At 37.0% G+C, this 12,678-nt stretch overlaps 1 protein-coding gene across 5 annotated transcripts in view; it reads left to right on the forward strand.

Moving 5' to 3' along the window:
• The window catches only part of LOC134492863 (serine/threonine-protein phosphatase 4 regulatory subunit 1-like), a 49,725-nt gene that overhangs the window by 27,714 nt on the left and 9,333 nt on the right, over window positions 1–12,678 (forward strand). For all 5 annotated transcript variants that reach the window (XM_063297005.1, XM_063297009.1, XM_063297006.1 and 2 more), the window contains 8 exons: window positions 1,422–1,580; window positions 2,407–2,558; window positions 3,968–4,404; window positions 7,577–7,794; window positions 8,427–8,516; window positions 9,301–9,486; window positions 10,884–11,045; window positions 12,004–12,104. In XM_063297005.1, the coding sequence (XP_063153075.1) occupies window positions 1,422–1,580; window positions 2,407–2,558; window positions 3,968–4,404; window positions 7,577–7,794; window positions 8,427–8,516; window positions 9,301–9,486; window positions 10,884–11,045; window positions 12,004–12,104 (1,505 nt within the window). The remainder of the gene's footprint in view (window positions 1–1,421; window positions 1,581–2,406; window positions 2,559–3,967; window positions 4,405–7,576; window positions 7,795–8,426; window positions 8,517–9,300; window positions 9,487–10,883; window positions 11,046–12,003; window positions 12,105–12,678) is intronic.

Consider the following 12,678-nt stretch of genomic DNA (forward strand, 5'->3'; position numbering starts at 1 on the left):
TCCATACGCCCTTCTCCCTGCTGACATTCTTGCATTTTTTAAGATTTTTTTTTTTATCGCAACCCTTTATTGTTTTTATAAATAAGGCGGGGAACACACCTAGTATTCCTTCCTCCTCCTATTTTCCCCACGATAACCCTGTGAGGTGAGTTGGGCTGAGAGAGTGGGACTGGCCCAAAGTCACCCAGCCGGCTTTCATGTCTAAGGCGGAACTAGAACTCACAGCCTCTGGTTGAAAGGCAAACATGGTAAAAAAAATCCTCAGGCACAATACAGGTCTTTGGATCCACTAGTTACTTACTTTTGCATCAAACTGGTAAGTCTACCCAGAAAGGAGGAAGGTACTGCCCTCTATTGCCTAGTGAGCCCCTGACCACACTTTCAAAAATACATTGCTGCATGCAAAGGAATTGAGTCACTAAGGAAATACTTTGCAAGTTTAGTCTATTACCTGAATAATCCATGACTATTGCCAAAGGAATGAACTCCATCTCTCTGACACTTGGGGTAACTTCTGCATATGATTACACAGAACTGGGTTAAAGCAAGCCATTTAAGTGACTTTCAGTGTGGAATGGTGAATTGAATTGGGAGCTTGAACATGTCTTTGGGAGTATGATGTTGGAGGAGCAACATGCTTGTAGAAAGGAGGAACAGATTCAGTAATAAATGCTTTATTTTGATAGAACATTAGGTGTACTTTTCACCTTCCTTGCCTTTCTTCTCATTTTGGAAAAAATACATATAACATCACAGGGCATAATCAGAATCTAAGACCAAAAGTGCATATGGGTAACTGGAGATCACAAAAATTATATTTTTTAAAAAATTGTGGTCTCTGTAGGAAGATAGTATCAAACTTACGGTTTTGCTCCATATACTTTTTTCTGTCTTGCACTTCTTCCAGAAATTCATCAAGTATCAGATTTCTCCCTCCCTCAGGCTAAAACTGCAGTCATGCTTGATCTCTAGTTAGGTATGATGATGGCTGTTATTGATAACTTCATTTTACAAGGGTAATCCTTCAATGTTAACATTCCTTTTCTAAGCCTTGCTGAAAGGACATGAATATTTTTAAAGTTACCCTGCTGTCAGCTTCCCATCAGAGACTCATGTTAGACTGACATTCTCAGACAACTGAGCTTTCCGTCACGGCATTATTTACTTAGAAGTGTGAAGTACACGAATATAGTATCTTTAGCGAAATAGTACTAAGTTGATCATGGAAGTTTTAATTTATTTGTGAGTAAATCATTTGATAAATCATTTATTCTTTGCTACAAACTGCTAAACAAATGTTTGTTTTCCTACTAATCTGATAAGTATTTGGAAGTAAACATTTTCCAAGTAAACAAGATACTGTAAGGTATACAGTACAAATCAATTGTTTGTTCTGCTGTGTCTTAACTTTATTTTGGTAGATTCCAAAGTTTTTTGAGCTCTGCTCTGATAGCATTTGGGGTATGCGGAAAGCTTGTGCTGAATGCTTTATGGCTGTCTCCTGTACCGTTTCACCTGAGGTTCGGAGGACCAAGCTGTCTCCCCTTTTCATCGGTCTCATCAGTGATCCTTGCAGATGGGTAAATAGAGTATGGATTTGTTCATCTTAAATTACAGTGATTCTATAAAAGCAGAGAATCTTTGATAAAAGCAAATGAATATTTTGAAAAATGTCATGCATGATCATGGTTTGATTTAATAGCAACAGTGTTAGCTTCTGTCAACATCTCCTATTTCTGTAAAATAATTTAGACTCAAGTCGTTTCCATATATTAAAACTCAAAGGAAATACTGTTTGTGCAAATAGATAGTTTAAAATTTGATTTTGTATCCATGCTTGTCTTCTTAAATTTTGAACAGTTGAGCTTCAACCAATTGGTCTTCTTAAATTTTGAACAGTTGAGCTTCAACCAATTGTTCTTTGCAAGCAATATTGCAGATTTTGGGACATACTCTGATCTTTTAGGTCATAGTAATTTATTACTCAATAATTTTTCCACTTGTCATTAATGATTTGGAAAAATGCTGTGGAACGCAGTGCTGCTGAAGTATCATGCAGGTGCAGATAGTACGTGTTTCATTGATATTAGACAAAATTAATTCCAATCAAAGCTGTATGTTAATAATGGCTAGCTTTTCGTAGATTTTTATAGCTTTTTGTAGATTTTCTGTCCATTTTTTTGGTCATGGCATTTAGCCAGAATAATAAACTGAAACAGAAACTGAGCATGTGTTCCCTAGAGTTTATGGATTTTGTTATAAATCCAAATAAGTGGCATTAAAGGTGCCAATCTGAATTGATGGTTTTACCTTTGAACAATATTAAACATGTAATTCATGAAAATTTAACTTCAATAGGAATCAATATCAAAGCCATTGTATTGTCTTGTTTTTCCAATGTTCTAGGTTCGTCAAGCTGCTTTCCAATCACTTGGTCCTTTTATATCTACTTTTGCAAACCCTTCCAGTGCTGGTCTTTATATTCGAGAGGATGGCACGCTCAGCATCCGGCCTTCTAGTCCATGCCCAGACAACAGTGCAAACTCAGTGCCATCTAGGTATAGTGATTTGGCATTAATGGTACCTCAATAGCTTGAAACTGGAATTCTGTTTTTGATCTAGCTAAGAAATAATGGGGCTATTGTATTTTTCAGGATGAAGGATTTCAGTTTCGAGGGCTCTAATTTCAATATTCATTTCAGAAAGTATTATATAGTAAAATATTATTTCAGTTAAGTTTATAATTATAATAGTCTTCAAAGTATACAGTGATTTAGTGTAACTAGTGATACAGCTAGAAATTTCAAAGTTCATATTTGAACATCATAAAATCAAGTAAGCTTCTAATGATGGATAGGCTGTTACCTTGTCTTAACAAGTTTGTTAAATATGAGCAAATATGTGATGTGCCAGTTTTTCAGAGGTTCTTTACTGTTGAATTGAAAGGAAGAGTATTTAATCATAATTTTAAAAACTTGACTTTAAAATATGAAACAACTGGAGACAACTTTAAAATAGCGGTAAGTGTAATTTTAGACAGATGACTGAATGCTTCATAAAGAAATGTGAAATCAAATGCAAAGTTTTTACTGTATGATATTGCAGTGATGCAGCTATTAGTTTGCTTCATGCTAGAGAACTTTATCTCATATTTACTTGGATAGAGAAAAATTACTATTTTTTCATCTCTTTATGGCTTGTATAGAATTGTGGGTGTGAAAACTTAGGGGAAACAAATTGCAGATTTGTCAGATTAGGTATAACGTATTGATCATAAGTCTTTCTAAGAGGCATTTTATAGTAAGACAGTTTCAAAAGAATCCCATTGTTGCAAATTTTGAAAAGAATAATGTCAACATGTAATCCAGAATTTTAGAGGGCATTGGACTTCTTTCTGTCACTTCCCTTGTCTTCTGAACGTGGGAAGAAGTACCAGCGGTGAGACAAAGCTTCTGTTTGATCTTGGGATCCCCTTGATCAAATAAGTTAGGATTCAGGGTCAGTTCTTTTTTTTTAATATAAATTTTATTAAAAGTTTTAAAAAGATAAAAGCTAATATACTAATATAAGTAAAGAGAAGAAAGGAAAAGACAAAAAAGAAAAGTTAAAACAAAGAAGCTTCTGATTTTCTTTGCAGCAAATACAAGTATGGTTACAAAATTATCTCTTACTCTACGGTTACAAAAAGAAAAGCTCTCTTTTTTTCTATAGAATTCAGAGTCAGTTTTTGACCTTCCAGCAAATATGACCTGGAGGGCCAAGTAATTAGTAAATAACTGAAGTTACTTAAACAAGCTAAATCTAAGTTTGCCTGATCTTATGAAGCACCAATGTTTTTAGAACCAGGATTAATTTTGAGAGAAAAGCCATGACTATCATGGTTGAAATTGTATTTAAGCTACTACTTTAGGTGAGCACAGTTTATGTTAAATTTGTTCTTTCAGTTTTGTTTTCATGGTATTTTCAGATCAGAGGAATCAATGGAAAATAAATTGGAATCTTTGGCAGTAGAATCTTTTACCCATGTGGTTTGTTCTGAAATTCCATATTTGGATGCACAAAATAAATGTTCAGCCATACATGTCACTTTTGGAGTAGATCAGACTATATTGCCTCAGAGTGATGAGACTTCTTTGACTAATGATAATAAAGACTGTCAAGTCAACAATTATCAGGAAATTAGTTCAAGAGCCCAGTCTGGACAGGATGTGTTCAATACTTTCTTATACTGGCGACCTCCTCTTCCTGACATAAGCCAAGATATAGAGCTGCTTCAGTGCAAGACAGAGACACTTGAGAGCTCCTCGGCGTCAGAAGTACTTTATAATAATTGTGTTGCCAGCAGTGAAATTAAAAAAGTTCTGCAAAGTTTGCAGGAGCACATGGATGACCCAGATGTTCAAGGTAAGTTCTACTAGTAGCCACTCTGGTGTTTTTTGCCTGCTTGAAATGTTCTGCTCTGGTTGCCGTGTTCTTCCCAAGTGCCTCTTTATAAAGGAAAAGTATTTTTAGAGCTCTATATAGTACCCTCTGACAGTCATAAAAACTTACATACTGAGTAATCAAAGATGGAACTGTCAGGAAACTGTCAGAAGGCAGGGCTAAAATTTTGTATCTGGTGGAGAATACCCTTCCCAACTCAGGCATAGCTCTGTCTTCTAGTTAAGGATAGCTTTTTTTCTTCTTGGCTTCAACTGGGCTGAGAGAGATGATTCTTCATCCTTTTCTTTTTTCAAAGGAGACAGAAAAAGTGTAGGGAACAATATGGAGCACAGTAAAGGGAACCCATTTCTGAATCACAACTCAGGCTCATCAGAGATAGTGATATTTCTCCCTCACACAATTCTACATGGCGAGACGCTTCTTTCCACTATTTTTCCCCTTGGCAGATAGTTCATTCTCCAAAGGTCCTGTTTGCAAGTTCTCAGGAAATCTTTGGCCACAAGAGAAACCATAGGTGAGCTAATTTAAAATACAGCAGTAGTATCCAAGAGGCTTTTCATGCTTGTTTACAGTAAGATCTCATGAGGCTCAGGTCCCTTTAGTCAGCTTGTACCTGTTTATAGAAGCACATGTTTTCTCATATTTACATGCCCTGCTGCAGCCTAGCTGGGAGATAATACAGAGATTGGGGAGAACAGGAGCACTTTGTAGGTGATACTTGCACAAACTGGGGGTCTTCCAACAGAGACCTGTACAGCTTATCCTTTTATCCTTTGCCAGCAGCATCCATCACACATTCCTTTCCATGTCACCTCTGCCTTTCATTGACCTGTTAGTTTGCTGAGTCAAATATGACTTGCTGCATGGCAGTGAACTGTTTATTATCTCTGGTTGCTATTTTCCAGTCCTTGTCTGATCTTGATGAATTATTTCTTGTGACCTCTTATTCCTGGTAGCTGGTGTCCAGACCTGTTATGGTGGCTTCCTGGCTTTTTACCCTCCTCTGAATGTCCACATTTTTCCTTGGGTTTATAATTCCATTCATCTGTTTTTCCCAATATTTTAATTTCCCAGGGGTCATCAAGAAAGAATGAGCAAAACCTATTTAGTATGAGGCTCCTCCTTCAAAGCGTATTCACTTCCACAGGGGAATAGAGATTGGATTTTAACTATGGATTCAACTGTTGATGGACTGGTAGATTCTCTTGTATTTAAGACAGTGATCCAGAAAGGGGGTAGTGAGATTCTGGTAGAGGGCAGAAGTTGGTAGAAAAGAGTCCTGATTGCCTCCACAGCCCTGATAATCTAGACTTGTGACCATAGTCAGATGCTAGGCAGCTAAAGGAGATTTTGGCTAAATTTGCTAAGTAGTGGAGTTGATTCCAAGCACCACCTTAGACAGTCTTCAGTTTGCAACACACCCTGTGGCAGCAGGTGTACCTCAGGTCTGCGGCTTGCTGAGGTCTAGGGCTTAGACACTGACAAGTCTATCACCGATCAAGGGCTAACCTAGCAGATATTTGCGGGCAAAGAATAGTGTGGTGAGTCCAGTGCCATGGAGCTAGTAGAGGACAAGAATAAAAAGATTCAGTAAACAAGAGTTCCCCAAATATTGCAAAACAAAACAAACAACAACTGTGGGGTTTTTTTTAATTAGAGCACAATCTTCAATCCTTTTTCACTCTAGAAGTGGTTAGGAAAATGTCAGAAGTCAGGGCTAAAATTTTGTTTCTGGTGGAGAATTCCCAACTCAGGCTTAGCTCTGACTTCTAGTTAAGGATAGCTTAGGGAAGCAGATGCTGGGGATAAGCAGGTGGTGAGGATAAGCAGGTGCTTCAGTGGTGTTTGTGTTTAATTTAGTTTCTGAAGCTGCCCATTGCCAAGTGCATCTTGGCAGCTTACAAGAAGGTTAAAACATCAAGGTAGAAAAAACTTTTACAGACACAAGTGTTCCACATTCCAGTGGATTCACCCATCACCATCATCATTCCAGTGCCTGCAGGAACAGCCAGACTTTTAAGGTTTCCAAAAAAAAAAAAAAAGCAGGGTCAGGTCTATGAGGATCTTAGGCCCCTTCTTCCCAGACATAACCAGCCACTTTATCATACCAACTTCCCAGGCCTCAGGCACATTTATTTATTCAGCACATTTATATGACTGCCCATCTGTCAAACACTCCCTGGGAGGTGGACAAAGATAAAAACAAAACCAAGTCCATAGTCCATTAAATAAAAAACAGGCCAAGCCTAAAAAATCTCAATAAAACCCTAATGAGTACACCTGCACCCATAGTGCAGGTCTATTAACACCCTAGCTCCAGAGCTTGGGAGAACAGGCAGGTCTTCATGACCTTCCAGGAAGCCAGTGGGATTTGGACTGTCAATGTCTTTGAAGGGGGCTGTTCCATATGACTGATAAGTAACACTTCCTAGGACCCATCAGTGACACTTCTTTATTGATGGGACACATAGCATCCCCATTCTGCCTGATCTGATTAGATGGAAATAAACCATTGGGATTCTTGTTCTGTTGTCTGAGTGTAATTATTATTATATATTATGATTCACAAGGGGGCATGTGTTTTTGTAAAGTGAGCATCAACTCCTCTTTCTTGTCCTCAGTTACCAACAATAGTTCCATGCTACACCAACACAGTCATTTTTAGAATAATTTGTTTAATTAAGAAAAACAAGATCAAGTGATCAATTTGTGAGTTCCAAATAAAAACTGTTTTTAAATACCACTTCTAAGTTTTACTCAGAAGGAAATCTCACTGTATTTAATAGCTCTTTATGCCTAGTAAGAGTGCTTAGAACTTAATTCTTAGTCTATGACTCCCTTTATAGACCATTGATTTTAAGACAGTCTCAACTTACGTAAAAGCATTTTGTGTAGAACCTGTTTTTATGTGCTTTCCAAGGTCATCCTGTCTTTGCAAACATCTCTGAATCTGAACATTCCATATAGCCATAAATAGACCCATCTTCTCTGGATTTAAGGACCAATGTGTCATACATTTTCCTTCTTCATTATTCATAGCTCTCTTTTAATGAAAGTCTTCATCATATATGCTTTTAATATTTTGGAAAATGAGATATTTGAAAACTTAATGGGATTTATTCCATTCAATCAGCTCAGGTTCAAGTACTGTCTGCTGCCCTCAGAGCTGCCCATCTTGATTCTGTCAGTGGCTGCGATGGCAAGCAGAATGTGGAAGTTAATGATACCCACCAAGAAGACTCTCCAAATTTGGACTTCACTTCTAGTACAGCAGATGAGAGCATCTTATCTTCATTGCCAAGTCTGGGTGATGTGATTAACCCACCTAGTCCAACTATAATAAAAAATGCGGTAAATATGTATTGTGGGAGAGGACAGGCGATGGTCAACTGCTCATCAATCAATATTCATAATTTTGGTTTCTTTGAATTTTAGCCTGGTACTCCTTAGGATACAGTACTGGATCTAAAGTTACATTTGGTTTCTAAATGTAACTTGAAAGGTTAGCTCAATTAGACTTATGTTAAAGATAACCTAATACTAGCTTTAACTCAAGTCCTAAAAGCCATCTAATTAATGAGGCTTGGAAGTTCTCCCAGTAAATACTTAGACTGGCAAAGCCCTACATAAAGGAAGCTTGAAGATCTGCAAATAGGCCACTCAGAAAGGCAACTTCAGTGAATTATTGGAAAAATGTTTTAAAAATGGTATCACAGTGCTGACATGGGAAGAAGAATAAATAATAAGCTTGAAATTTTCTGCTTTTTGTGCCTGGACAGATAAAGCAAATGTTGGGGATTGGTTTTCTCAATACTTGGCTCGATGTTCTGTTCAAATTGGAATGTAAAATCATTATAATACAGTAGTACTTTGGTTTTGTTTTTCACCATAGTAATTCCGTTTTTACAAATAGGCTTTTTGTTGCAGTTCAGTTGGATTGCATTTTTAACAGTCATATATTTTATTATTATACACATTTACAGAACTCAGAAGAACAACACAACGATGTCAACAAAGCGTTAGAAGCACATGAGAATGATCCACATCTTGAAGAAGATAAATCAAAATTACAGGTTGTTCCAAATTTTTGTGATATTCATGGCAAAATTGAAACTTTTTTAAACACTGTCCTTAAACCAGCTCTTGTACTTCAGTGCTGACTGAATCTAAAGCATATTTTGATTACTGTGTATAGAGATTTAAGACTGAAAAAATATTTCCTAAACCTAGCTGCATGTGTTATTCTTAAATCTGCACCCTTCTTCTCCACTTCTTGTCTCCTTTTATTACAAAAATTAATACCAGATGAATATTTCACTTAGCTTATTCAGAATTTTCTTCAGTTTGGGATTATTCTGTCATAAAAAAAATAAACATAGTTTGGCTTGGGCGAAGTTATTTATTACTTGTGAAATACATTGATTTATTGTGCCAGTTTCAGAATGTAACAACTATATTGTGTAACTAACATTAAAATACAAATCAAATGTTGAGATATCAAAGGTTTATCCACTGCCATCACTGTTGTAAACTTACATAATTTTATAATACTGTATCCATAAAATGTGTCTATTTCTGGTTTGTAACTTATTGCCAGCTCCATTTATCTAGTTCTTTGGCTTTGGCAGACTGGGATGACATTTGGCATATGTGGCTGAGCAATGAAGAATCTGACTATTCCTTATCACAGAACTGATGGTGTTTAGCCCGTTGTATATTTCTACACTGGCATTGTGTGGTTGCCATCTGGAGGAAGAGATAGAATGCTATACTAGAACAGATGTCTTTTAGTTCTGATGTATTCTTACTCTTGTTTAATTTATTATCAATAATTTAGTACTTCTTTTTTATCTCCAGGATATTATACCTCAGCCTTTGTTGGAGCAGTATTTATCTATGACAGACCCTGCTCGAGCACAGACAGTAGATACTGAAATTGCAAAACATTGTGCATACAGTCTTCCCGGTGTGGCCTTAACACTGGGCAGGCAAAATTGGCATTGTTTGAAGGACACATATGAGACTTTAGCATCAGATGTACAGGTAAAATACAAAGCAGTCAGTAGTGCTTTCTGTTCTTTAAGCTATACATACAAATGTATGAGAAGCATGTAATATTATTAATCTGTACTGTTTGTTTAAGATAATCTTGAAATCCCTTACTAAGTAAGGTTATCAGGGGAAGGAAATGCTTCAGAAAATTGAAATCTTGTTTGTTTGTATGATTTATATTAGCCTCGATGGCAGCATGACTGTCTCTGAAGGCCATCTGCTGGGAGACTAGTGGGCTTCTTTGTGCAGTGGGTTGGCCACTGTGAGAACAGACTGCTGAACTAGATGGGCCAGGGGTCCGATCCAGCAAGGCTCTGCTCGTACTCTTAAATGCCACCGAGTCATATAGATTTATAATGTCTGTAAATTGCTTACTTACATCTCTGATCTATCATCTGAGCTTAGCCATTTCAGCTACAATAAATCAGGATAATGAGTGGGATATATTATATTGCCTAGCCCACTTGGAATGATGCAGTTTATATAGTAAAAAATTAACCAATTCCACATTTTCAATTTTCATGGAAATGGTTAATTTTTGGACCAAAATCTGTCTGAAGAGAATGTCATAGGAAAAAGTCACATCTGCCCAGAAAAAATGACCCAAATAACATAACGTTCAGGGGTGGGGTGGGGTTACATATTATGATGGAAGTAAACCATTCACTTTCCAGTAAATGGATGTTTTCTGAGTCATCACGCCCATCGTGAACAGCCATTGTGTGAGAGTTTCCATGTTACACTTTCGAAATTCTACATGAGACACCCCCCCCCCCCCATCTCCAAAACGTTGGCTACACCTATCAGAAATATTAATACTGGACAATGACAGCTAACAAAGATGACTGTTTCCTGATCAGGCAGGCAAAATAATGCTAGTAGAAACTTCCTATCTTTCCCATGTTTTTTTTTTTTAATATTCAGAATCCATTTTGCAATTTCATCTAGTAGTCAGGATTTCAGTACTTCTGTGTGGAAAAGTTCTTCCTCTTATTAATCTGAAATTGTGTACTATTCAGTATAATTGAATTACCTTTGGACCTAGTATTAAGAGAAAAGATAACTGTATTCTCCATTATCTTCACACCTTGGTTCTACTTCTGTCATAGCCCCTTGCACAATTTATTTCCTAGCTAAAATCTCCAAACATTGTAACTTTTCCACATTGAGGAATTCTTCCAGCACTTTGACACCGTTGCTCGTTTTTGCATCTTTTTCAATGTTATATTTTTAAGGCACCGTGACCAGAACTGTACACTTTATTGGCAATTTGGTTGCACCATAAATTTGCATAAATTAGGTTTTCCTTGTTTAAATATTCTTTTAATCTTACTGTACTTACTCAACAGTGTTCTCTATTGTTACCCATTTATATTAACTATTTTCAGTGGAAAGTCCGTCGCACGCTTGCTTTTTCCATTCACGAGCTGGCTGTAATTCTGGGAGATCAGCTAACAGCAGCAGATCTGGTGCCTATTTTCAATGGTTTCTTAAAAGATCTAGATGAAGTACGCATTGGAATCCTCAAACATCTTTATGATTTCCTAAAGGTAGGGATAGTTCTAACTAGGGTTACTCAAATTTGTTCAGTTTTAACTACCTCTTTCTTGTGAAAAGGCACAGATTTGAGACAGACTCACAGCAGTTGTTCACGCTCTAGCAATTTCCTGCTTGGATTATTGCGGCCGCTCTATGCGGGGCTGCCTTTGAAAATGGTCTGTTAGTTCAAGACAGAGTGGCTACGCTGTTTACTGGTATTGGCCGATGCAAACACGTACTGTGATATCAAATCTTTGCTGGTCCATTTCCAGACCCATTTTAAAGTGCTGTTTTTGATCATTAAAGCTCTAATGGCTTAAGACCAGGTTACCTGAAGGAGCACCTTCTCCCATATTTACCTACATGGACCTTATGAATGTTTAATGCCCCCCCACCCCCAACAGACAGGTTTTTCTGTAGCTGCCGTATTATGGAATTAACTCCTCAGAGGGACTCAGCTGGCACCCACATTAGCATCATTTTGCGCCAAAGACCTTTCTATTTTCCCAGGCTTTTAAAATTAGCCTTTAATTGTATGTTAAAATTATATTTTAATTCATATAGTTTTAGTTTTTGAATGATCGCCTTGCTGCTGCCTTGTTTATATGATGTTTTCATTTTGCATTTTATTTGAGTGTGTCGTATGTTTTATTCAAATTGTATTTTTAGTGTGTTTTATTATAAACTGCCCTGAGAGCTTTGGCTGTTGGACAGTTTAAACAATTTAGTATCAGTCAATCAGATTAATGAAACATGTGGAAATCCAGTAGTGTAATCAATGTATTTATGGATTTTTTAAAAGCAGTTTCATTCTGCTTCGTTCAGCATTCTAGCTGCTACAATAGTGTGAATGAAGTATTTCAATGAAATAAATCTTTAATGTTTCACAGATGTTAGATTAACACCAGACATCATGTTTGTCTTCAGACAAAAAATCAGTTGTCAGACATACTATTATTTTTTTTATAGTTGCTTCATGCTGAAAAAAGACGCGAATACCTTTATCAGCTTCAAGAATTCGTAGTAACCGATAATAGTAGAAATTGGCGATTTCGTTATGAACTTGCAGAGTAAGTTAGACTTCTTTGATTTTTCTGTGTTTATTGTTTAATGGGTGTGTCGTTACTTTATTTATTTATATTTAAATTTTCATCACCGCCCATCTCGCTCAAAGAGCGACTCTGAATTATAGAAGGCATGATTAAAAAAGAATGTCCTGGGGAAAGCAGATTATTTGGGCCCTTTCAGTGTTCAGGCCTGAGCTTGGGACTGAAATGGCATTGGTTACTCTTTGTCACAACCTGAATGGGAATAGAACATCTCTCCTGGTCCTACTGAATCTCTCAGTAGCCTTTGATATCATCAGCCAGGGAATCCTGGATAACCTGTGAAGATTGGGGATTGGAGGCACTAATTTGAGTGGTTTTGCTCTTGAGTGGATGATTCCAGTCAATTGGTGTGGCAGGTCGGGGAAAGAAGAAAAGAAAACTTGGCCTGGTTTGCTGCTGTAAGGTTTGATTTTTCTCCCTCAAGATATTTAAGAGGAACATGAAGCTGCTGGGTGAGGTCATCCAACAGTCTGGGGTGAGCAATCATCAATATACTGATGATACTCAATTATATATTACTACCCCAGGCTCAGCT

The sequence above is a fragment of the Candoia aspera genome, chromosome 3 (assembly GCF_035149785.1).
Source record: "Candoia aspera isolate rCanAsp1 chromosome 3, rCanAsp1.hap2, whole genome shotgun sequence".
Classification (NCBI taxonomy): Eukaryota; Metazoa; Chordata; class Lepidosauria; order Squamata; family Boidae; genus Candoia; species Candoia aspera.